The sequence below is a fragment of the Cataglyphis hispanica genome, chromosome 6, assembly GCF_021464435.1.
Source record: "Cataglyphis hispanica isolate Lineage 1 chromosome 6, ULB_Chis1_1.0, whole genome shotgun sequence".
In the NCBI taxonomy this organism is placed as follows: Eukaryota; Metazoa; Arthropoda; class Insecta; order Hymenoptera; family Formicidae; genus Cataglyphis; species Cataglyphis hispanica.
Window position 1 is genome coordinate 7285579 of NC_065959.1, and position 24910 is coordinate 7310488.

General features: G+C 32.7%; 2 protein-coding genes across 3 annotated transcripts; one reads left to right on the forward strand and one right to left on the reverse strand.

Moving 5' to 3' along the window:
* Positions 1-8516: 8516 nt before the first annotated feature.
* Positions 8517-24615, reverse strand: LOC126850316 (uncharacterized). 2 transcript variants are annotated; one of them, XM_050593183.1, is made up of 4 exons: positions 24369-24615; positions 23932-24083; positions 9004-9603; positions 8517-8898 (listed from the first exon to the last, which is right to left on the reverse strand). In XM_050593183.1, exons 1-4 carry the CDS (start codon positions 24612-24614, stop codon positions 8706-8708), a joined length of 1191 nt encoding a protein of 396 aa, XP_050449140.1. In that variant the 5' UTR covers position 24615; the 3' UTR covers positions 8517-8705. The 2 variants fall into 2 exon arrangements, with proteins under 2 accessions (XP_050449140.1, XP_050449142.1); XM_050593185.1 differs by having other exon boundaries at positions 8518-8898; positions 9004-9582.
* On the forward strand, positions 12269-23754 carry LOC126850321 (carbohydrate sulfotransferase 11). Its single transcript, XM_050593192.1, has 7 exons — positions 12269-12567; positions 16983-17155; positions 20860-21113; positions 21413-21653; positions 21956-22135; positions 22209-22366; positions 22517-23754. The coding sequence occupies exons 1-7, from the start codon at positions 12555-12557 to the stop codon at positions 22599-22601; spliced, it is 1104 nt and encodes a 367-aa protein (XP_050449149.1). The 5' UTR covers positions 12269-12554; the 3' UTR covers positions 22602-23754.
* Positions 24616-24910: the final 295 nt, after the last annotated feature.

A 24910-nucleotide genomic window follows, 5' to 3' on the forward strand; every position in this document is an offset into this window, starting at 1 on the left:
GAGGGGAATAGTTTTTGTATTGAGAGATAGATTGCGCGTGAACAGTGAAATTGGATCAGGCCACGGGAAACAGATCCGGAAATCGGAAATGGATGCATAGTATCTGTACTGGCGTAAACTGAACAGCCTGATATAAAAACGCAGGTTTACATTTGACTCGAGAAGTAACGTGCCCTGGATTGCGAGAGCGTTAGATGCAATAGTCATCCGAGGCTGATCAAAGTGCGTCAATTTAGCTATGCGAAATAGGACGTTACATAAAAAAGAGAGAAGATTGTGAACGTGTGTTTCAAATTTCACATATCAATCATTCTGTTGAAAGACATCGCGAAAGTGTACGCGAAGATTGTTTTTAAAACGCGCTCGGTAAAAACGCTTGACTGATAGCGTATATTATCGTATATGGATTTCTTTGGGATATTTTTTTTAATCTCGCAATTCACATACAGCAAGCTTAAGAGGCTTGGACGAAATTTCCAATTACTGTACATCCCGACTATCTTTCGTTAATCTCGCTCGTTAAATATCGTAGTGACGAATACGACAGAACGAACCGCGTTTAAAATTATCTTGCGCTTGAAGATTTTACAATTTCCGTTTCCGGTTTCAAGGATCGAAAGCCATAAAAAAACGATCGATAAATAAACACGCGAATATCCAAAGCTAAATAAAACGCCATTAGACGATCCGCTGTTAAATGTATCTTAAATAGTTTCTTGCACGGTGGCACGGTATTTTCGCATACAATTCTATAGTTTTAAATAAAAATATATTTCTCATTCTCCTATACGCGATACTGTGCGTGTACAACACATTATTAAATATTTATTTCATTATTTCATATTAAATAAAACTGATTAAATTACTTTAGCGCCACTTTTTGGCAAATGTGAATACGTCATTTTATAGATCCATACATTACCCATTTTTCTACAACTATTCAAGAAATCAAATGTGATCGAGACAACGAATTACGCGCAAATTAAAGCTTGCGCATGCGGTAATTCTTGTATAGTATTAAATAGAGATGTATAATCGCTAGACCTTAACGATTGCCCGAGTACAACGGTGCTATCAAACGCCACAGTTTTTTCTAAAGAACTCATAAATAATAGTAAATGTATTTCGCAAAAAATCGGATTTATCATATTAATTTCTCGTATATTAATTAAATCTTTAGTAAATCTTAAATATCATAAAATTTATTATAAATTTATTTCGAAATTTTTCTTTTTTTTTTTTGCATAATTATATTATTCAATATTATTATTAACATATAAAATATTATTCGATTACCGTCATATTTATGCCTCCCAGAGCTCTCAAGTATCGTGGTACCGTGTGAAAACTAGGGCAGCTAGCCGGGAAATCTGTGCATAGTACGCCTTGTAAAAAAATAAAATGAAGAAAACATTAACCCTAGCGTCAATTTTCTACGAAAGAGTTTTTCTACAGGGTTCACACCATGAGCGGGAATAACGACGTCGTGCTTATGGTATGAATGTGTACGCACGCTGTGCGACGCTGGTACGAGTCGATGTTTTTTCTATTACACGGTGTATTACGTTTGTATGATTACGATCGTTTCTCACGTGTGAAATGGAAAAAGCAGCGTGCAACAGGGAAAATTATCATTTATAGGGAGATGAATCGCTAGAGATCGATAAATTATTGGAATGAGAGAAATGAGATACGGATGAGTACTTCAATTTTCTACGCGAGTCTGCGTTTTCGTTTCTTTAGCAATCCGCAGGTTTTACTTGACATTTTGTAAAATAAGATTTTCCAGGAATTTTTAACTACAAAGATCGTATACGAAATTAAAAATTTGGATGAAATACATGGCAGAGTAAGAATGCTGCGATTTTCTAGAAATATAGCGCCGATATCCTTTGCGATGCTAATGGTGTAGCTTGCACGACATTGTTCGCAAATGTTCGCCATTATTTCATAGAGAATTAAAATGCAAAGAATTTTTAATAATTTGACGCCATTGTTAAAAATATGTGTAGTGAAATAAATAAGTATGTAGCAAAATAAATAATATATAAATAATATATATATATATATATATATATATATATATATATATTTTACACAAATTATCCACGTTTGTGCAAATTTATATAAATTCTATCTAGTATTCGAATATATATATATATATATTGGCGCAAAAGATTGCTTTAATCGATGCTACGCCATTACTCGCAAACGATCTTACCGTGTCACAAAGGTGCAAAATAATAATAATAATTTTACGCGCGGATTATGCGCTGTATGTTCTACGCTGCCGTGTGTATTTCATTGAAACCGGCTCATGCTGTGAGTAAGCAATAATTAATAGCCAAGGATTTAATTCGAACTCGAGGAAATTAATTGGACCTTCAGCTAATAACGCTCGGTATGTACGAATATTTCGAACTGTCATACTATTTCTCACGAGATACAGTTGCATTGTTGTTAGTGTCACTTACACCGAGTGGAAGTTAGTAATCGGACGCGTTCTGGCCGAAGGAACACACACTCGTGCTTTTCAACATCTAACTTCTTCTCGTTTCGCGTTTTACACGTAGCGATTCGATATATTTTAACGGAATAATTAGACGTAACAAAAACTCTAGATCGAGGAACTCTGCATGCGAGTAGGGAAAAATTAGCGCGGGCCGCGAGTGTAAGCAAGCCGCATATATATCTATGCATATAAAGATTCGAATCGAGGTCACAGTTCTTTTCTAAACGGGGCCGTCGTTTCTTTTTAAAACCGATTCGAGATCCTAGCCTGGCTATATTATATTTATAGGGGGATTAACCGGCCGACTATACTTTTATAAAGTGTACGAAAAGTATTTCACGCGCGTATTTAGACATCGGCACCTTTAAAATATACTTGCCATAACGAATGCCTTAGCAAAATGTTACTGTATAATTGAGATACCAGAGGACGAAAAGGTATATAAATATAATAAGTATACATGTCACACGTACACGCACACACACTAATACACAAACAACACACTAGGCAAATGAGTCAAAAGCCAATGCACATGAAAGAGTACATAAGTAGAAAACAGTATCCATACATTCACCTATGCGTGTAATATATACGCATAAGATGCATACTGTGATCGCGATCGATCACGATATGCATTATGCGTGTAACGTCACATCAACAAATAACAGAGTTGAACGATCACTCTGACATGCAATGTATGCGAGACCTCTCAAAAGCGCACGAAAAATACAAGTAAGGAATGTGAAGATGCAAAAGTGAGAGTATATTATTAAATGTATTATATTAAGATTGAATCACACACTCTAGAGCGCGAGGGAAAGAGCGATCATTAATCATGTACATACCATCGATGGCAATACTTGAATTCGCCCGTCCATTTAATTTCTACGTCTATAAGTTTTCACGAAAGAAAACAATAGATTTTACTTTTATCTGCTTTAAACTCCACAAAAACTCACGTCCCATAGAAAAAAAGGTCAAGCGAACAAATGAAAACGCCATCAAATATATCTGCAATTTTACTTTTAAACATTGTTACGCCTTGACATATGTGCCATACGGAGAATGAGGAATCGCAAATGTTAGATATTGAAGCATATAAGAAGTTCCTAACGTAAAGAAAAATTTTTTAAAAAATTTAATTGTAATTGACTTTTGCGAACACGAGCCTATCCTTAGTCATAATCACGAAATAACACAAATTTCGAAGAAATTATCTATATAATGTACGATTATTAAAATCGGCTAACACAAAATTATTTTTCGCCAAGTTGATCTGCTACGAAAAATTTCAGATTGTACGCACATATATTTTTACTTCTTATTTTTTTACGTTTTGACATTATGCTTGATAAACGTTATGTAAGACATTGAATTTTTCTCGTTTAATTCTGTCATCAATATCACGATTGTAATTGAACGAATTCCTTTCTCATGCGTATGTTATTAAGCAGATATATGCCAATATGATGCCAATCAATCAATTGCGATTTCACGAACAACACCGACTCGAGAAATAAGATTGTGGGATACAAGTTGTGACAACAAAGTGCGCGCATTTTGATATTATCAGTTCACGCGTTTCACGGTATTACTCGTTATTGAAACCGGTCATTTATAAAAATCAAATTATAAATAATAATGTGACATACTACTTAAGATACGATACGATTTTGTAGCAACATCTTTTACGACAATGTTAAAAAGAGCGTTTTCAGTTTTTATCTGAAAAAAAGAACGTTAGTGCATATCTCGTCACATATTGTGTCCTGCCTGCCGACGAAATTATACATGCATCTACACGTATAACATTCAGCAGTTGACGAGTGTGAATGCATATATATGTATGTACAAGTACACAGCACACACACACGGACACACATACATGCATATTCCGAAAGGTTTCATACAGTATCACACACTAGCGATTAATTAGTTGAAGAACTAAGCTATACATATAATAAATAAGAGAGAAGAAAATGAGAGTAAAAATACAATATCAAGTATCAAAGGTCAATGGCAAAATAGTTGAAAGACTCTAGCTTCGTGGTGAAAAGAAAACAATTATTTTCTATGCTATTATTTAATCACTGATAATCTACGTTAAATATGTCCGCACGTCCGTGTACATTGCGTACGTTCGCGTAACAAAGCTTTGTGAAACTGCGTAACAGCAACTATTATGCGTGACTGTGACATTTCTTATCTGACTATTAAATTTTTCATGTCAAAACATTAAATATTTCTCGCTAGAGATTATATTTTACGATCGCCATTATCGGATATATTTGCATTGAAAGGACGTGTTGTCAATGTACACGAACAGGCGAACATACGTGTACATATATAGAATGAATTGCAAATAAATATTATAAAGCGACACCAGTTCTCTACCAGTGAAGTCAATCGCGATAAATCGTATAAGTAGCGAAGAGAACAATTGCAAGAGAAACAAGTATTAAGGCTAATCACGTAGTGGGAAAAAGTCGTCTCTCTATGCTGATGTCAGCGAAAATAAGGCAAACGTTTGTATACCTCGTCAATACATTTCCATATGCATGACGCGATTAAACGCAATCGCCTGCGAGTACGTTACTCTAATTTTTCTCTCGTGGCGTCTCATTTAGACGAGTGTCATAATTAGAATTTCAATCGGGCATAAAATATCTTCATTTCTTGTTGCAACGTTAGTTCGCCGTGTCGATTCTGCGATATAAATATTTTGCAAGAAGTTTACGTTATCAGTTATCTCCTATGCAAAAAGATAAATAGAAATGAAAAAGACGCCTCACAAAAATAAAATATAAAATAAAAGACTTTATGCAACACTACTTCTTTACATGCGGCAAAAATAAAACGATGACGCTCGTACTTGTAAAAAGATTTATATAGAATTTCCGAAATTGTCCTCGTTTCTAGACGACACTTGCATGCTGATAAAATGTTAACTTTACTTTCGTAATGATCATTGATAAACAAATATAATTTAGTGCCTTCGCTGCTACTTATTCTAAGAATAAATACTTTGGTGCAATTAGTATTGCCTGTACAAGAAATTGATTTCTCCTTGTACCATCCTATGATTCGTGTAAAATTTACTTGAACGCACATTTGTTATACTGTATTACAATCGCGTAGACTTTTCTACATATACAATAAATCAAATAATGATAAAAAAATAAAGAGAAACTTTACATGTGGCTTAGAAAAATGTGCGATAAATGATTAACGGGATAAATGATATATGCGGGATTATTTCTTATCGAAATTTGAAAAATTTCAATCAACTTGATGCAATTAAAAAGATAATTTTGAAACCTGAATATATATTTTAACTCGTATTATAAAACAAGAAATTAAAAATATTTATCTACTCATGTAGTATTCAATTAAATGCAAAAATTATATATAATTATATATTTATATTTATAAATTACAAAAGTGTTTTTCGAATACAAAAAGAGAGATGCGCCTGCGTACCTTCATTAAAAATCTGATGAAAGTAATGCAACAAATTCATGTAAAATATTTAATTCAAAAACTTATCTCTGCGCATATTTCGCTCTTTTTTGTTTAACAAATAAATTTTTCAAATAAAAAAATATATATCGATTTCCAAAGATTGTTAATTATACCAAAAATTTTTTTAAAAATCGTTTCAATCCAAATTTAACTGTAATAATAACTCTTTGATCAAAATTGAGGATTATTAATATTTTATATTTAATTGTATAACTGTGTTCAACTAAAGGATTTTCCTCGGCGGATAGTAACATAGACACATTCTTTCTCACTAGTCTATATATTACGGAGCGTTTCACTAATGCATTCGAGTTTGTCTTCTTTCAAATTCGGATTCAGATTCAGATTTCTGTGATTTCGCTCACTAATAATCATGCATTCGTTTATCCACCTAACAATATTTTTTTCAAATATAAATTCAAATATAAAAAAATAGATACATTAATACATGTAAGTACAGTAATATGGACATTATAATTATAATTAATATCAAATATATAAAGAGATTGATTTCGTATATATATATATATATATATATATATATATATATATATATATAAATTATGAGCTTTTTACATCATTTTTTAAAAAGTAATCGAAAAGAAAATACGTTAATATTTTTCCCAATTTAATTATTGTTGGGATTCGCGTCGAAAAAGTATTTTTGTTTTAAAATTTCTCCATTAAAATCAGTTCGTGATAAGAGTAATTGAATGAATTGCTAGACAGCCAGACTTTTTTTTAGAGAAGATTACATTGATAAACGAATCCATGATTTTTAAATAACGAATATAGTCGCCGAGTAGTCTTATATTCTTACAAAAGATGAGTAAAAAATTTGCTTTTCGATAAGAACGCGACTAGAGATTCGTAACAGTGATTGATTAACAATAAATTAAATGATTGTGTATTTACAATTCTTATGAAACAAGAAAATGATATGCGTGTTCGATTTAAAGTTTGGAAATAAGAGTGTCAAACTACATATTAGTGAAATAATGCAATATTCAAGCAACGACGACGATGGTGACGAGAACAGCGTCGACTAGTTTATTATACATTATCGTTCATCGGGAATCAAAAACAAATGGGAATTGAGTACCTATGTACATTGAAATATATATATATATGCATATATATCCGCGTGTACAAAGTCCAATGTAAATAAATCAAGCGGATAATACAAAAGAAGGAATGAGAACGAGGAAGAAAAAAGAGAGAGCGAGTGATGTCGCACGTTGCAATAAGTTTCAGACGTAGAAGCAAGTTCGCAAGCGAGGAAGTTTTCGAGTCCAGATACTCAAACAAGATTAATTAACTCTCAGCTAACAAGTCTCATGACAAATGATCGTAGACTACTTAATGTAGCGAAATAATACTCACCTCTCTTCTCGAACAAGAATTTCTTCCACGTGCAAACAAGCTGTTGATGAGAATTAAAAAAAATCCAAAAGTATAATTAATAATGATAAAAAAAATTTTATTAAAACTTCTCTTAAAAAAACATGGAACAACAGCGTATTTGTAAATAATAATTCAACAAACGGCCATCAATCAAGACTAATTGAAGCCTTAAAAAGTCCTAATCTCTCAAAATAATCAATATATTAACTGTCACATCAAATTGATCAATGGAATTCATATCAACTGCTCCGCTAAAATATCGAATTATCGACATTAAAAAGAAGATAAACTTGACTCCACATGGATGAACACACACTCCGATATTTCATTATTACGAATGCGAAGCGCGACAGCTGATACTTTAATAGAAATCTCACGTTTCGCCGTCCTTGCTATGTCCCTTTATATTCATCTTAATCACTAGCGAGGGCGTTCGATCGATTTTACAATACAAGAATCTTAATGTGTACATAGAAATATACTGCTGCAAGACGCATAAATCAATCGAGATATATATAGGACGAGATGTATAGCAGGCACATAAAGTGATAGCTGTAATGAAGCGAATGTATACATATGTATCGAAGAGAAAATTATATCGTATGTAATCGTTAACGAATCGTTAATGTAGTGAACGTAGCGATGATATTTTTTATCGAAAGTGCTCAGCAAAGCTCTCTACTAATTTATATTGACTCATTCACTGACTCGCTCACTCTGTCATTCCAATCACTCATTTTACAACAATATACATATATATGTTATAAATATGTGCTTTATATAGTTTAACAAAATAAATTATTTCAAAAATTTATGTCAACAGCTTTTATTTTCATTCATTAGTTTTTCGTTTCACTTTCTCGTTAATAAGTTGCTAAAAATCGTACCGTTATTAAATAAAACTTTTAAATTAAAAATAAAAAAATATATAATTATATTAATTATAATAAAAAATTGTATAATTATAACTCTATATTGATATTAGAAGCGGTAAATAAAAACGTAATTAGATTTAATAAAAAAAACAAAATTTATTTAAAATGTTATATTATTCTTTATTTAACAAAAATTAAACCAAAAAATTATATAATTATGTGTGCTCAGTTTTCATTCCAGTTGAAGAACTAACTGAACAGATGGATATTTACACATGATACTACATTATGTTAACGCATTTATATCACATATTGATATATAATGATATGTTAAAAAATAATCTTATAAGTAGCGATAAATATGTATTCTTGTCAGTTACAACGTAATGCACTCAAGGAATAAGTAAGTCTGTTATTACTTTTGCTTCTTGTATGTCAAGAATACTCTTCTTGTCGCGAATCATCTCTAATTCGCGTATTAAAGCCATCGCTGCCTCAATGCAATCATCGACCTCTTCCATAACAGTCATGCTCGGAAATACAGCCCGCAGAAAGTGCAATATTATGTTCAGCTGGTTGACAGATCTGTAATCGTTGATAATGTAAATCGATCTTCCATTACGGCACATTTTAGTCGCAAATCGCAAGAACGTCCGTCAAAGCACGATTCGAACGGCAAATTCTATTTACCTGGCAAAGATTCTGACATTTACTTCATCGACCTTGCCCAACCATTCTAACTCGATCAAACAATACATCAGAGGGCCATGTTCTTTCACCAAAAAAACATCGTCAGAAATTTTGACAAAATTCTTCGTGGTTAAGAAGTGAAAGAGTTGTTTCTTCCTGGGCTCATATAAAGCGCATGAATCATCTTCATCGTTTTGATTATCCTTCGACAAACGAACGTGAACGATTTTCTCTGTGCTAGACGTACTTTTCAATGCTAGTATCGCATTACGCTCGTTCTCGTTTAAAATCTTCATGCACGAGCAATCGATCACCTCGTCGATGGTAAGCTGAACGGCTGGTATTGGAATCTGAAATTGCGTTTCGCCAATCTCGTACGAGATCGTGGCCCAACACTCGCTGACGGACTCTGTATCGAACGTCGGTAGATCGAGCACCATCGTTGCCACGACATGAACGGCGCCAGGGTGAATCGAGCTGATCCTTTCCCAATGGAAGAAGCGTGTCCAGAACATCGACTCACCGTAAATCTCCATCTTGCCCCGTACATATGGATAATATCTGAGGTTGAGCAATGTGCTACAAAGAAAACTTACATAGCTGCATTCTACGTTATTGGTTACCGCTTAAAGCGACGGATTTTATTTTTTCGACAATAGTTTGATTAGTTTGTTATATATCATATTTTAGTAAAATATTTCATTTTTTCGCTGTTATAAAATAATAATTATGTGACGTTCATTGTATTGAAAATTTAATTGTAATAGTTATTTGCATTTCAAATATTATCTCATTAAAAAATGCAAAATACATAGAGCGTGAAATGATCGTAGTAAAATACATTATTTTAAGTATTTAATACTTGGACATTTTTTATATATAATTATGTAATTATAATAAATTATCTTTGCATCGAGACACGATTATATCATGATATGTTTAAAGAAATTTTTGGAAAGATGTTATGCACTTTCTACAGCAAAAGTCAATATTGACATCAAAGATAGGAAAATTGCGTCATTAGTTAAGTCTCTCTTAAAGAAAGAAATCTCTCTTAAGAAAATCTCTCGTATAAACGAGCCCAAGTTCTTTAAAAGGAGGAAGAAAGCAGAGCAAAAATCCTCTTAACTAAAACTCATCAATGATGATATAACAGATATTTGCATGATTCAGTGATACACATGACTTGAATTGCACCTAATTGTATTCGGTGATGGAAAAATCCTTGATGACGTATAATATCTATAATGTAAATCCATAAATGCAAATCAACACGAACTAATAGACGCAATTCGCATTTTAATTCATCGCATTTGAATAGCAACCTACATTAATTATGCCAAGAAAATATTTGCAAAACAAATCGTAGAATCACGTGACATATTTTGTATTTAAACTGACAGATTTATTGCTCCGACTAATTGAGATCTGTAAGATAATCGAAGAAAGACTACCATTGGTCTATTGGTGCCACACATAAATGAAAAATAGATTGTTTCAAATTTCGCCTCATATAATTAAACTTTACCCGAATTTTTCATACAATTTAACTTTATTTGAATTTTCTGCTCGCTTGACTTATATGTTCGTGCGCAAAATTTTTTATCAACTAAACTAAATCGCGTATTCAGAGTTTGCTTCTATTCCATTATTCAAAATAATAAGATATCTCATTTTTGACGCATAAATTGAGAAAAACTTAACTAGAAGTATAATGAATTGAGTAAATGAAGCTTAAATCCTTCTCATATTCAAAATCAGAATAAAATTATCAGCTCTTTCTTATTTGGTCGTTTTCTTTATCACTTTATCGTTTCTTACAAACATTTCTTTTTTCGATTTATTTTTTTCTATTTGATTCGTTACAATGACGTAATTATCATTATTCTAAATTTAAAAAAATTATTAAACACACTTTTTTATAAAAGAAAAAAAATTAAGTCACGCACAGATAAAGCAGCCGTGAAGTTAACGGATATGCACATACGAATTGACCTTGAATGTAATGCTTATACTGACATTATTTATGCAGATTGACTCACGAACAAAGATACTAATCGCGATGTTCCTGCAGAAATATAATAACGCGATATCGACATTAATAGAATAATTTCATTCATCATCATAATACAAGTTGCTCTTTATATAAAGCTAATACAATCTGTGAAATTTTTTTTCCTTTTCTTCACTTTTTTATGAAATACAAATTGCATGCATTATTTTATATGTTCTTTTTTCTTTTCCTCTCTTTATATATCATACAGATTTCTTTTTGTAAAAGTATATTCAGATCAAAGAAAAATGCGAAATTGAAAATATCTCATATTTTATTTTGATATTTCAATTAAGATCGTGTGATATGAAGAAAATTTATGACATAAAAATATAGTTTGTTATTTTTTCTCAATTACATAATTAAATATCTTAAATATTAAACTATTTACGTGGAAAAAATATCAAGAAATGTTAAATATAAAACTAGAACAATATTTCGTGCTCGAAACATAGATAGCAATATCACATTGCAATTTTCGAATCCACAATTTGTGATCGATTGCGAAACAAGAGTTACCGTTTGTGTTAGTAATTAAGTTTCAATTTTAATTGATCGGCCTCCGACCGAAGAGAAGCCGTTCGCTCGCTTACGTCGCTTCGTGACGCGTTTGCGCGAGAAACGTCCGGTAAATCGACCCGCGAAAAAACTGACCAATTGACGGAAGCAGGCAAACCGCAGGTCCGGTTACAGGCATTTACATACCTCGACACAAGATCAAAATTTGCTATTTTTCATGCTTTTATCATATTAACTATCAAATAGTCTTAATTTTATATTTATTTTTAGTTTTACTAATTTTATGCATTATAGAATTTTAATTATTTTTTTTTTCATACATAAAAGACAAAAAATTTAAGTATATATGTCAGTATGTAATATATTAACTTATAAAAAATGCAATTTTCCTTTATTTATATACATGTATGCTTTTCCTCAATAATTTAAAAAATAATTTTAAATTTTACAAGAGTTAAATCTTCAAATATAATCTTTATCTTAATTTCTCGAATAGAATTAAATCTGGATTAATTTCCTCAAATTTTTAAAAGAATAATCGAAAAGAATTGAACTGAATACTTTACATGTCTCGAAAAGAAACATTATATCGCACCTATCGCAAGGCACCCGAAGAAACCGGCCCTGATAAGATGGGTCGGGTGGTAAGTGTCGGACGCGAGCGTCGAGGCGCCCATGAAACAGGGGCCGGTCGGTCGGTCGGTCTCAGTGATCTGCACGATGCCGCCGTGATCGGAACGGCATCGCGTACTTTTTCCTGGTGCGACACGCACACGCATCATCACGTGGCACGCACACACCACGCGTTCGGTTGCCCTGCCTCCTGCGGCGCGAGGACCACGTCCGACATCCCTCGCACGCGGCGTCCCTCGCGCACGAAGCTTCTCACAACCCGAGGGAGCAACGACGCCCGCCGACGCCGACGACGACGACGATCACGCGCGACGACAAATGCGTCAGTGATCCCGCCGCCGGATATATGCCCGGAGAAGGTACGAGGAGAAAGAGAGAGAGAGAGAGAGAGAGAGAGAGAGAGAGAGAGAGAGACATAAAATCAACCCGAGGAGACGGATCTCATACGCGGCTGTGTAAAATTCCGGGATTAAAAAGCTCACCCGCTGACCCCATGAACCCGTGCAGTCGTCGCACAACCCCATACGAATGCAAACAGCACTCACTCATAAAATCCGTATATTTAAAATACAGTGATAATGTTAGACCGAAATGTAAATCCGAATTGTCATAACGACACGTGATTGTCAAAACGGGAAATTTTAATGTAGTTAAAATGTGCGTTATAACAAGAACTTCAGATTAACTTGATCTGTCTAGAACCTTGTGTCATACGTGATTGACGTGATTGACTATATATGTTTCTTTTTTCTATTTCTATTTTAGTGTTATATGCTAGAATCAAAGAATCAGTTGAACTAAATAAATTATCGATGGTAGTAAAACTGAATCTCAGAAATTGAAAATGATTAACTTAAAACAGTTAAAGTTTCTATTTCTAAAAAAAATTTAAATCGAATTGCATTGACAGTATGGATTAACTAAATGCAAGTTAAAAATTCTCACTAATATTGACAAGAATAATGTTCCTATAATATAAATAGAGAGAGAGAGAGAGAGAAAAAAAAATTTTAATCGAGTTAGTGTTTGAACACAACCGTAATCCATGTTGATAATATCTTATTTGCCATTTGATATTTCTTGAACACAAATTATTAATCGTCATTTACTAATTCAAAGATCAAACAATGTTATACAAAAGTAATACTTGATATATAATATTTTTATAAAATGTCCATAATAATTATAGTGATTTCATCTCTGTTTTATTATCCAACGATAATTGATAAGTCATAATATTTGTGATTGACACAAGCTGATTAACAATATTTCGTTAACCCACTGACCTATCTGTTCCACAAACATTGCCTCGATCTGATTACAAATAGTCTCTTCCTCGAGAAAATCAAAATATAATATTTCTGTTATGTTTAGTACATATATCTCTTCTTTTCTTTACATTTAGTATATTTGTTCTTTTTTTTTTAAATTCTACCTGTGTGTAATCGTTTACAAATATCTTACTTATCATTTCATATTTCAACAATAAACTATATAATTTTAACAAATTTATTAAATCTTTTCGTCTCGATAAGTTTTTTTCTTTAGAAATATTAATCAACAATTTTTTCCATCACATGTCTCGACTCTTTTCATCGTATTTTGTTAACGAATTTTAATCGGACAATACTAGAGAGAGAGAGAGAAAGACAAGATTAATACTTGAACTAACATCTGTCGCTGTCACATGCTTCAATAATCAATTCTTATTTCATACAAGATGCGAATGTAATTGTGAATTATAAATCGACGGTTCCATTCACGTTGAGATCAAAGACGCTCTCTTCGCTGTGGGAACGGGCCGTTTCTCCTGTCCTCAATCTCACGGAAAATATAAGTCGCATGTACATAAGATCGTCCAGGCTTATGTAATCTAAGCTGGTATCCTGACGCCAGTACCGATCGTATTGCGTCGCACAGAGATGTCTCATTTGTGCGAAAGATAAATCTTGTTTCACACAGTGTTCCATTCATCCGCATTAATATTGCGCAACAGAATTATCGTTCTTCCTGATGACAGTCTTACATAATTTTGTTCTATCTTGTATATGTATTATTATTATCACGTACATATTACAATTATTCCGTAAAAAAAGAGATAAATATATATTTATCATTAAATTATATAGTTAATTGTATAATTAATTTTACAAATAAATTTACGATAACGTGTATATTTTATTGATCGAGACTATAGAGTGGACGATTGAGTTACATAAAAGATTATGTGACAACGGATGGACGCGGCACAATAGATTATTGGAACGATATAAAACGGAAAGAAGTCATTTTTGCTTCAAAGATTGATTGGCCGGTACCGGTAATTATGATATTGCAACGTATTACGGTGTTGCAATTTTGATCAAACTTGTTTAATAATGAAACAAAGTATACGAATTACACAATAGCATATGGAATTGAAAATGTTCCGTATTAATCAAGTATGAAATCACGCTCATAATTATATATTATTTTTGTGACTGTGTATCAAGATTGCGCGATATAAATTTTGTCGAAACTGTCAATAAAGAAGTAATAAATTCGTTATTGTTCACTATCGTATTTCTCTTTCTATCTCTCGCTCTATAATGCTGATATAAATATCGCACTATACCGTTACCGAACACGTTTACTTTATGATGCCTGAATTTGCTGATTGTACATGCTTTTTCGCAACGTTTTCACAATAAAATTCACATACGTCCTACTAAATTCCTTTCATGAATGTGTAATTTTTCCTATGGCTGTTTTTACACACACGATTTGTACAATCATATCACTACTAAATGTGTTTCGAAAAAACGAGATTTATATTTCACTTTGCTTGAATTAATAATAAATAAACGTCTCGGCTGTTATATTAATAAAAGATCTTGTTTCAATCATGAAATAAGCGAATTGTGAAATGAAATATCAAAACGGTGAAAATATATTCATTTTAAGAAATTAAGAAATTTAATACTTATCTTTCTCTATTTTGTAAAATAATTTATAAAATATATTTTATAATTTCGATATATACATAACAAGGCAAATTGTGTATAAATATATGAATTACAACGATATCAAATTAAGTTGAAAGTATTCCGCGTTGATAAAATGAAATTATGCACATAATTAAATACACTAGATATACATATAATTCACACACATACATTGTTCACCGCTGTCAAAATAACAGTTCTCTTGTGTCTTTTTTTATTATTATTCAATTCATATTATTTTTAATATATTCTCTATTTTTACTAAGAATGTTATTTTTATCATAACGAATATCAATTTGAGATATCTGTTTTTTCATAAGCACAATGTTTTTAATAATAAATCATTACGTGACATTTGCAATTGCAGATAGCTAATCCGATCGCACTTAATATATCTTCCTATCGATCGTATTTAATGTGATCGTTGTTTTGTTGTCTGATAACAAACAATGAAATATCCGATAAAGAATGCAATAACGAATTTCGACTTGCCTGTCATTCAATTACGCAATTAGACCTATAATTACGCTAACAGCACCTTCAAAAGAATTAACTGTAAGAGAAGATCATCCGCATCAATATAATCATTGACATACTGATCGTGCGAATTTCTGCAACTCGTGAATGCTTATCATATCACGCGGTCACATTTCCGCGACCTATTCGACTGCTTGGCGAGCTAAACATATTTACAATCTCGACACACGGACAGACGCATACCGACAAAACCGCGAAATTAGTTAACTATTCCATCGATCTGATATCTATTTCTCACGCGTCTATAATAATTCTGCGAACTTGACACACTTATCCCTTATGTTATTCATCAATCTAATTATTATATCATCTGACTTTACCTGAATATTCTTGAACACTATAAATACTCCAACACAGTATTTTCATATGCAAATTATTCGATGTAATACGATAGCAGCAAATGTAAAATACTTGTATATTTTAGGAAAATAATTCAATATTTCTGTCTCTCTCTCATTTTAGAAAAAAACTCAATATTTCTCTTTTCTCTCTCATTGGCCATTATAAATACAATTATTATAAAATATTTGCTTAATTAAGGTAAATGCGATTTTGATATGCGTAAAATGTTTACTTACTGACAGACGTCTTTCATGTTTTTCCACGTGCGCGTTCGGATAAAATGCAAATAAATTTAATATGAGAAAAATTAAAGATGATAATAATTAATTAATTTGTCGATATGACGAACCAATTATATCATATGCATCTACGAATGCCAAGACACTTCACGCGGAAGAGGGGAATGTAACAGTATATATTGTCATTATCTGGTATCACAATTCGCTTCCTCATCAAAGCGGAACATGCGTATACAGTATCAGTAATGTAGACCGCATGTGCTATTAACTTTATCGGTTCTATATCTCATTCTCACCATACAAATAAAGATTATTTACATTATCAAATTTAAAGCGGTTGCCCAAGCAATTAAATAATCTATCAACACAAATATGCCTAGTGCTATTAATTACAAGGCATTGAATAATTCACGATCGGATTATATACGCATAATTTCTAGCCGCAACAACCTAACATATTTATGTCTGCGTTCTCACAATGGCTCAATTAACTCCCACCTTCCGAACATTCCCGCTAGCAACGAGATTTAAGAAGTAACGGTGCCGCGAACAATCGACAGATTAATACAATTAACGCTCCATGTAATGGTTAAGAGAGGATCCACGAGAAGAAGCCTCGCGAATCGGTGATTCATCGCGACAAGTTACGGTAACGCTCTAAACATGTTTCAGTCCGATATGAGTACAGACGGAAGCACGTTTTCCGGGAGAAGATGACCCCACGTCGTCGCGTCTTGGCAGGAGTTCGCCGTGCTATCTTTGCTGCCGGTGTCCTGGCACTTATCCTTCTGGCACTGTCTTGCCAGGATAGCACCAACACCTTGCAGCACGGCAATTCACTGGAGGTAAGTCGTCCGTTATAAAAATGTTACTACTGATGGGCTTTAATACGAAATATTTGATGAATTTTTAATAAAAACTTGCGCGTTATATCTTACGCTGGATAATTTAAGTATGTATACAATTTATAAAACTTTTGAAAAAAAAAATGAACATTTATTATCATAGCGGATTGTTTAATATTAGCGTGACGTTTTGTTATTGTTTGATATAAGTACAGAAGGAAGCACGTTTTATGGGTGATGTTTTAATAGCATGGAACATTTCCGAAGTCAAAAATCTCATAAGCATAAATATATAAGCTACAAAATTTTCAGCGTCATATAAAAAGGTTCCCAAATGTTAATATATGCATTCTTAATTTTAGTTTCACTGATAATTATTTGCTGCATTTTATTTTTAAGTTATTCTTTAAACTTTCATCTCTATCGGAAATTTTTATAAATATTAGATCAGGAAAGCAAGTATATAACGGAAACTCATATTAAAAAAAAAAATCTGTTTTGGAGAAAACACAGAATTTTGTTTCCTACCAATTCCTGGGAGACCGAAAACATTTGCCTTACGTAAAACACGACGATCATAGATTGGCACGCTTCCAGGCGCAATGCGGTACGTGGATCAGTGCCCGCCTAATATGGCCTATTTAAGTATCCAAAAAGATAGTTAAAGTTACCCCCTAATCGTATATAACAGTCGTTTCACGGACTATCATCGCGAATATGTTATCACGATAAGATATTCACAATATCAAAAAAATAGATTAATTTCTTAAAAGGAATACATTGCTAAAATATGAACAATTTCTGACAATCAAATTTTGTGCGTGTGATTGTGTAATCTAGAAATTATATTTATTTTTTACCGTTACAATATTTTTGCGAAACAAGGTGGACGAAAATAGTTATTCAGTGAACATTTTTCATAACGATACGTAATGTCAAATGCTCTGTCGTAGAAAAAAAAGGCTCTACTCTATACAAAAGAAAAACAAAGCATTATATATTTCAATAGAGAACTTTGAAATCATCTGATTCAGATAACGCCGAATATAATGTCGAAAAGGCATTTCTACATATCAAAGTATTTGTATGATAAATAATGGCCATCACACATGACACTCTATAACTGTATTATAAAGTCAAAGGCGCGTGAGTTGAAAAAAATTTCTGCTGAAAAAAGTTAATAACAAGATAATCACAGAATCGCGAGACGCAGTTAAAAACTTGTATTGTGACGAGTAAAAACTTTATTCTTTGTAAAAATGACGTATATTTATTAACAAAGCTACTTGCGGAATAATGAAAGGCTATAAAATAAATATAAGTCCAGAAACTAATGCACATCTCGCATTTGAAAATAAGAAAACTTGAATATATAGAATCAGTATAATAAAATTATAATAACCAAAACTAATTAAAGGTTAATTAAAGTAATTAATTAAAGAGCAAAAATAGAACTCTGTCCCCAGAAAAATAAGAGAGATCTTTTAATTCAAAAACATTAATTATCCACAAAACGACGTAAGTAAAATTAATTCTTAATAATAAAGACTTGTGCCTATCATGAGTATTAGTATTAAAACGAGGAAAACGCATCTTACAAGACAGATATATCCGCGAGTTGTAAAACTTCTGTTTCTTCATCAAAGCAATTTAAAATAGTACTTTAGTCGCAACAGGCGGACATCCACTTGCACTTTATAAAGTTGTCTTATCGGAATCATCAATCTTGTTGCCGGTATAGCGGACACAAGAGGATATGTCTGCTTAACTAAATAAATGCAGAGATATAGGAAAATAGCGGACATGTACGCATTCTAAGGCCTTGTCTTACCGATGACACACGTGTATGCACACGATGCGCCAGTGCATAAACGTGAGCGATGCGCCACCACCCTTCGTGGCCCACATTCGTCGCTGCACAAGGCGCGTTCTACATCGAAATCAATAAACGAAAGCCGGTATTAGGTCTTACGAGCACGCTGCGCTACACGCATCCATGCGATTTTCTCGCATTACATCATACCGAACGAATTATGATTCAGCAAAATAAAGAGAAAAATATTGTTCAAGTTACTATTATGAAATCTCAGCGCGATCGCAATTGATTGCGATTGCAATCTGTATTTTAACACTCGCAGTTCCAAGAATTAATTAAAGATCGATATTTCATAATTACCGAAATATTTCTATAAAATATTTGCTGCGCTTATAATAGAAACTACATTTCCTCTTGAAATTTTAATGCAAATAAGTGTATCACGAGATAAAACATTTCTACGTTGCGATAAAAATGACGCATTTTAAAGAATGTAATATCATTTTCGTACAGCTTGGGAACGGATTTTCTGAAAATTACGGATGATTCATCAGATCGTAGAAACATGCCATCTTATTTGCGACGCAGATTCACGCGACAAGATGTGTCCCAAGATAGTATACAAAATTGCCTCTTGCAATCTCCACTGCATGCAGTAGGGCCTTATTGCTGCTTGTAATTATGTCTCTTATTTAAATGCCCGAAATAGCACAATAATAGTACTTAAAAAGGACAACTCATGAATTGATAATGAAAATAAAAAAATTATAATATAATGAAAATTAAATATTTTCTTGTCAAAATTAAAATCAAGAAAAAAGGCGCGCTTACGCGCGTTTGATAACACATGCGTGTGAAGGATGCATTAAATATATTTATGTAAATGGCGTGACTTCTAATGTAAATGCAAATATGTGCGCCATAGACTCGTCAATTTCGCAATGTAGCGGGTACTCGGTAAGGTACGAACACGTATATTTAGATTAATTGCAAAAATTAGGAAATTGGTTTAACCTTGCGTGTCACGAGGAAGAGGTTAATATATGTACGTGTTAAAATCTTGACAGAAAGAATTGCCGTTTATGTAGATTCTCTATTTACGCGTGATATAAGTCAAACTCTCTATCCTTTTGCACACAATCATATCGCTACAATTATCGCTCATTATCCCGCTCATTATTAATTACTTGCGCTCTCATTATCTCGTAATTATCTACATCATAAGCGCTATTAATTCGATACCGACAAGCGATTACATTTGTTTTTATTTCTTATACTTTTATTACCGTTATAAAAAAAATTTTTTATGTCTATTTCTTCGTAAATAACATAATGACTTCAATCTTGAGCGCAAACAAATCTGTTAATCGTAAATGTATTATCGATACAGATCGACAAAGTAATGATAATTACATCATCATACAAACTGTTCATACCTGTATCTCTCGTTTCCGTCATTTGGTAAAGATATAAAAATCACGCTACATAATTGAGCAAATAATCCTCGACACGTTTCGTACCTTACATCATATACACATATCGTAACTCTTACGTCAGCGTCCAATTCATAATTCAGTGTATATAGCGTCTCATTTCATAGTTCTCATTGAAATAATTTCTGATACATCTAATCCCTTGCTAACTCCGAATTTAGGTCAAATTGACAACAACTGGACAATGATAACATTATATCCGATGTTCCGTAATTTTTAAAGTGTGTCAATTAACGGCTCATAGGCAAGTGTATCATTAAACGAGCAGTAAAATTCGCTGAAATAATGTTATCGAAATAGCGTGTCGCCTACAATTTATACCACAAAGAAACGCATCTTATCATTGGTTAGGTTTTCTCCTGTAAATCAATTTATTATTTTATTTGTTTCAACAGGACGCGAACCTAACACCGGAAGAGAAAATGCTGGAACAGATCACCGCGGCGGAAACCGAGCAACGTTTAATAGCTAGACGGAAATTTCTGGCGGAAAGATGCGCCGAGGAAGGACTCGATCGTCCTGGCAACGATTCGCTTCACAGGCCGAACGCCTGGGAATTCCTTGTAAATAAAGAATATCATCTTATATGGTGCAACGTTTTCAAAGCGGCGTCCACGTCGTGGATGTATAACTTTAACTTACTTGCGGGGTAAGTTGCTACTACATCGTACATACTAAAGTTTTCCGTCGACGAAAAGAATAAAAATAAAGTCGTATATATCGCGCGTAATATAATTTATCGTTGTAGAAAATTGCAAAAGATGTAATTATAAAATACTATATATTATAAGTTTTTAATTATTATTACTCTATTCCAAAATTGTTTTAAATTCTCTATATCGTTAACTTATTTTATTGCTAATTTATTAAAATACTGATGGATGTATTGAACGACGGGGTTGATAACGATTGATCTCGCCAATAATCATTATTGCATTAATATTGCAGATATAGTCCGCAATTCCTGAAGGCCTCCAAGGCAGTGCCAGTTTCGCTGGCTAGACAGAGATATCCTAGGCCCACTGCGGAAGAGCTAGCTAAATACTTAAACGATAGCATCAGTTTTTTGATAGTGCGACATCCGTTCGAAAGATTGCTCAGCGCTTACCGGGACAAATTGGAGCACAGTCTGCCACACACGTTTCACAGCAATCTCGGTGCACACATAGTTTGGCATTACAGAGCAAGGGTAATATCATTTGACAAATTTTAAGAGCGATATCACTTCAGAATCATATATATAAATATATGATTCGCAAAGAAATTATAAAGGAAATTAGAATGCAAGACATGTGGCCCAGATTAATCAAAAAAAAAAAAAAAAAAAAATACTTAGAAATAAATTCTTAAAGAATCCTGATAGATCTTAAAGAATTTTGAAAGAATCAACTTTTCGTGCCTCATTACGATTTTATATCGATAATTCAAACTTGATGAAATTTATATCAATGCTCAGCAAAGAATTACAAAATTGCTCTCTACAAAATACAGGATCCGAAGACGAATACGAGGCAAGGACCGAGATATCCGCTCTTCGAAGAATTCGTACGATGGCTGTTATGTCAGCGGAGAGCGGGAAACGATCTTGACATGCATTGGACGCCAGTTGTAAATTTCTGCACACCCTGCCAAGTGCGATTCGATATAATAGCTAAATTTGAGACTCTACATGTAAGTGAATTCAATCATCGATAACCGATACAGTAGAGAGATAAGCAATTTTCATTATGTTTTCTTGTTAAAGGATGATCAAGACTATCTTATAAAACAAGCGCATGTGGGTCACATCATCAAACCCGAGTGGAAAAATCCAACTAGAGGCGTCCAAACAAAAGATGTTATAAAAAATTATTTCACGCAATTATCTAAAACGCAAATCAATGAGCTCTACGAGATGTTCAGGTATGTTTACAGAAATTATATTCGTTATTTTTCGTCTGACAAAAAATGCGAAAAATATATGAACGATTTTACGTATACATCATAAAAAAAAAAAAAAACCGTAAGATTATAGATTATACTATATTATCTTATTTCACGTTTCTCGTATAGATATGACTTTGTGTTGTTTGATTATTCACCTGAAGAGTACCTAGCATTTGGAAGGGATGAAATAACCACATTGACATGCAAGTAATTTGATTACTTCGTCCGCACTTGATTGACGTACGTCCAAACGTATCGTAAAATCTCTAATCTGATGATACGTGTGTCCAAACGTATCGTAAAATCTTCAATCTGAACGACATATATATACAACGAAACTGTAGGTAGCACTTAAATGAATTTGGAAGGAGAGGAAGTTATGATATGTATATAGTAACAATCATGCCGTCGATGCATTTCTTACATAGAATTTAAAAAATTGAAATAATACTTAATATATGTTCTGGTTTTATAATTTATAAACTGCATTGTCGCATTAAACATTTTGATAGTGTGCATATGTTAAAGTTTATCAAATTGTTGTACCAACTGTTTTAAAGAATAGAAGACTTATGATAAACAATAATGAGAATATCTTGCAAATATGAATAATATACGATTTATTACTTGTATAGTTAAATTATTAAGCAAGCTAAATTTTTACAAATTATCATATCTGAGATCTTTGCTATCTAATCACATTTCTTAAATATCTTACGTTTTAATAATAGATTGGATAATGAAAATTACTAAAGCCTTTAAATATAAAAATGCAATAAAATTGATCTAAGAGAAAAGTCTATATAGATTTAAAAAATGTTGTGACATAATTGAAAAGAATTTGTGATAGTTTCATTCAGTTTTGCATAATGCAATAAAAATATCTAACTGTGCTATTGAATTGTTCCTAACAACTGCACAACAATTCTATAATTAATAATAATTTGTATACGCATGATTATGGTATATAATATCACTATAACAATAGTAATAGTACTGCCTCAAGGAAAACATGGTGAAAAATGTTGAAATAATTAATTTATCACATTGTACATGTCACGTTAAAGGATGCAGATATTTTGTAGAATTAAATTATCTCAAAAAAATTATAAAATGTATATTTCAAAGCACAAAAAATTAAATTAATAAAGAAAAACAGCATATTTGCATGATAATGTTTTGCTACAGTAAAAATTGTTGGTTCAAAATAATTGGATATTTAGAATACTTAAGTCCCAAATGAAATATTTACACATGATTGCAAAATTCAATTATTAAATTTGGATAATACAAATATTTCAACTTGCAATTACAAATTTCTATAAAATAAAACACATTGTTGAATAAAAAAGATTTATACGATATATATATCGTGTGTTTACACAATTTTTCACTTTATCTATCTTCTATATATTTGCATACGTGTATTTATGCATTTATAAATTTATAAATTTTCTATTTCAATACGCTTCTCTTTCTTTTTTGTTTTCATTGAAGAAAACAAAAATTATATCAAATACGATAATTATCAAACAACTCACCAACAGGATACGTTTTGTAGCTCTACTCCAATAATCCACTTATCCTGAAGAATGCATTGCCATTGTGAGATTATTTCCACAATTCTTTCTGCATTACTGCTCTCACGCTGTCTTTTCTTCTTCAAGATAGGTTGTCCTTCGACAGTGTACAACTGTAACATTAAGTATACCAAGTTTTAGTGAAACATTAATTATTAAATGCATAGATATGTTAAATGTGAATTAAAGGAGAATTAATCCTCGATTATTTGTGTGCAAAGGAGTTTCATGAAAAAAAGAAATCAAAGAATTTTTTTTAACAAAATATATAAAACTATAATTTCTCATTAAAAGAAAAGTTAAACGAATAGAAAAGGAATTGCTCTGAGATTGTTCAGACGCGAGTTGCAAGTATTTAAGCATCGTATTAATCACGCATGGTAAAAAAATCTGCTTACATCACCATCACAATCCGAATTGATATCCTCTCCATGAAGCGCGCGCCATTGCAGAGCGTTCAAAATTTGCGCAGTGGCCGTTTTCACTTCCTCGATCTCGTTCGACGTAGCGTCGATCCTATTCTGCACATCGGCGAGCTGTTTCAACAGGTGCTCTTCGACAGGATTCGACGACGCGGTTTGCGTCGATAACGATGTTTCCTCGTCGCTGATAGCGAACATGTCCTCGTCACCGGACATATCCATCGTCCTGTCCCGTTGTTGTGTATCTTTCGTTCGCGATGTCAATCGATACGTTGATTATACGCACGTTATCCGTATTTCAGCGCGATGCCAATCACGTGTTGTCGAAGAACACCTCCTCTGAGAAAAGGATTATCCGGGAAATCCCAAGAAAATCACGAGGACGTACTAGTCAACGCGCGCGAATAAACCGGCGGGCTCGCCATTGCGAAAATTTCAAATCGCCGTACAAAGTTTACGCAGTGCAGCCAACGTAGCCAAACGTAACGGTTAATCGATCCAGGCAGACACGTTTACGA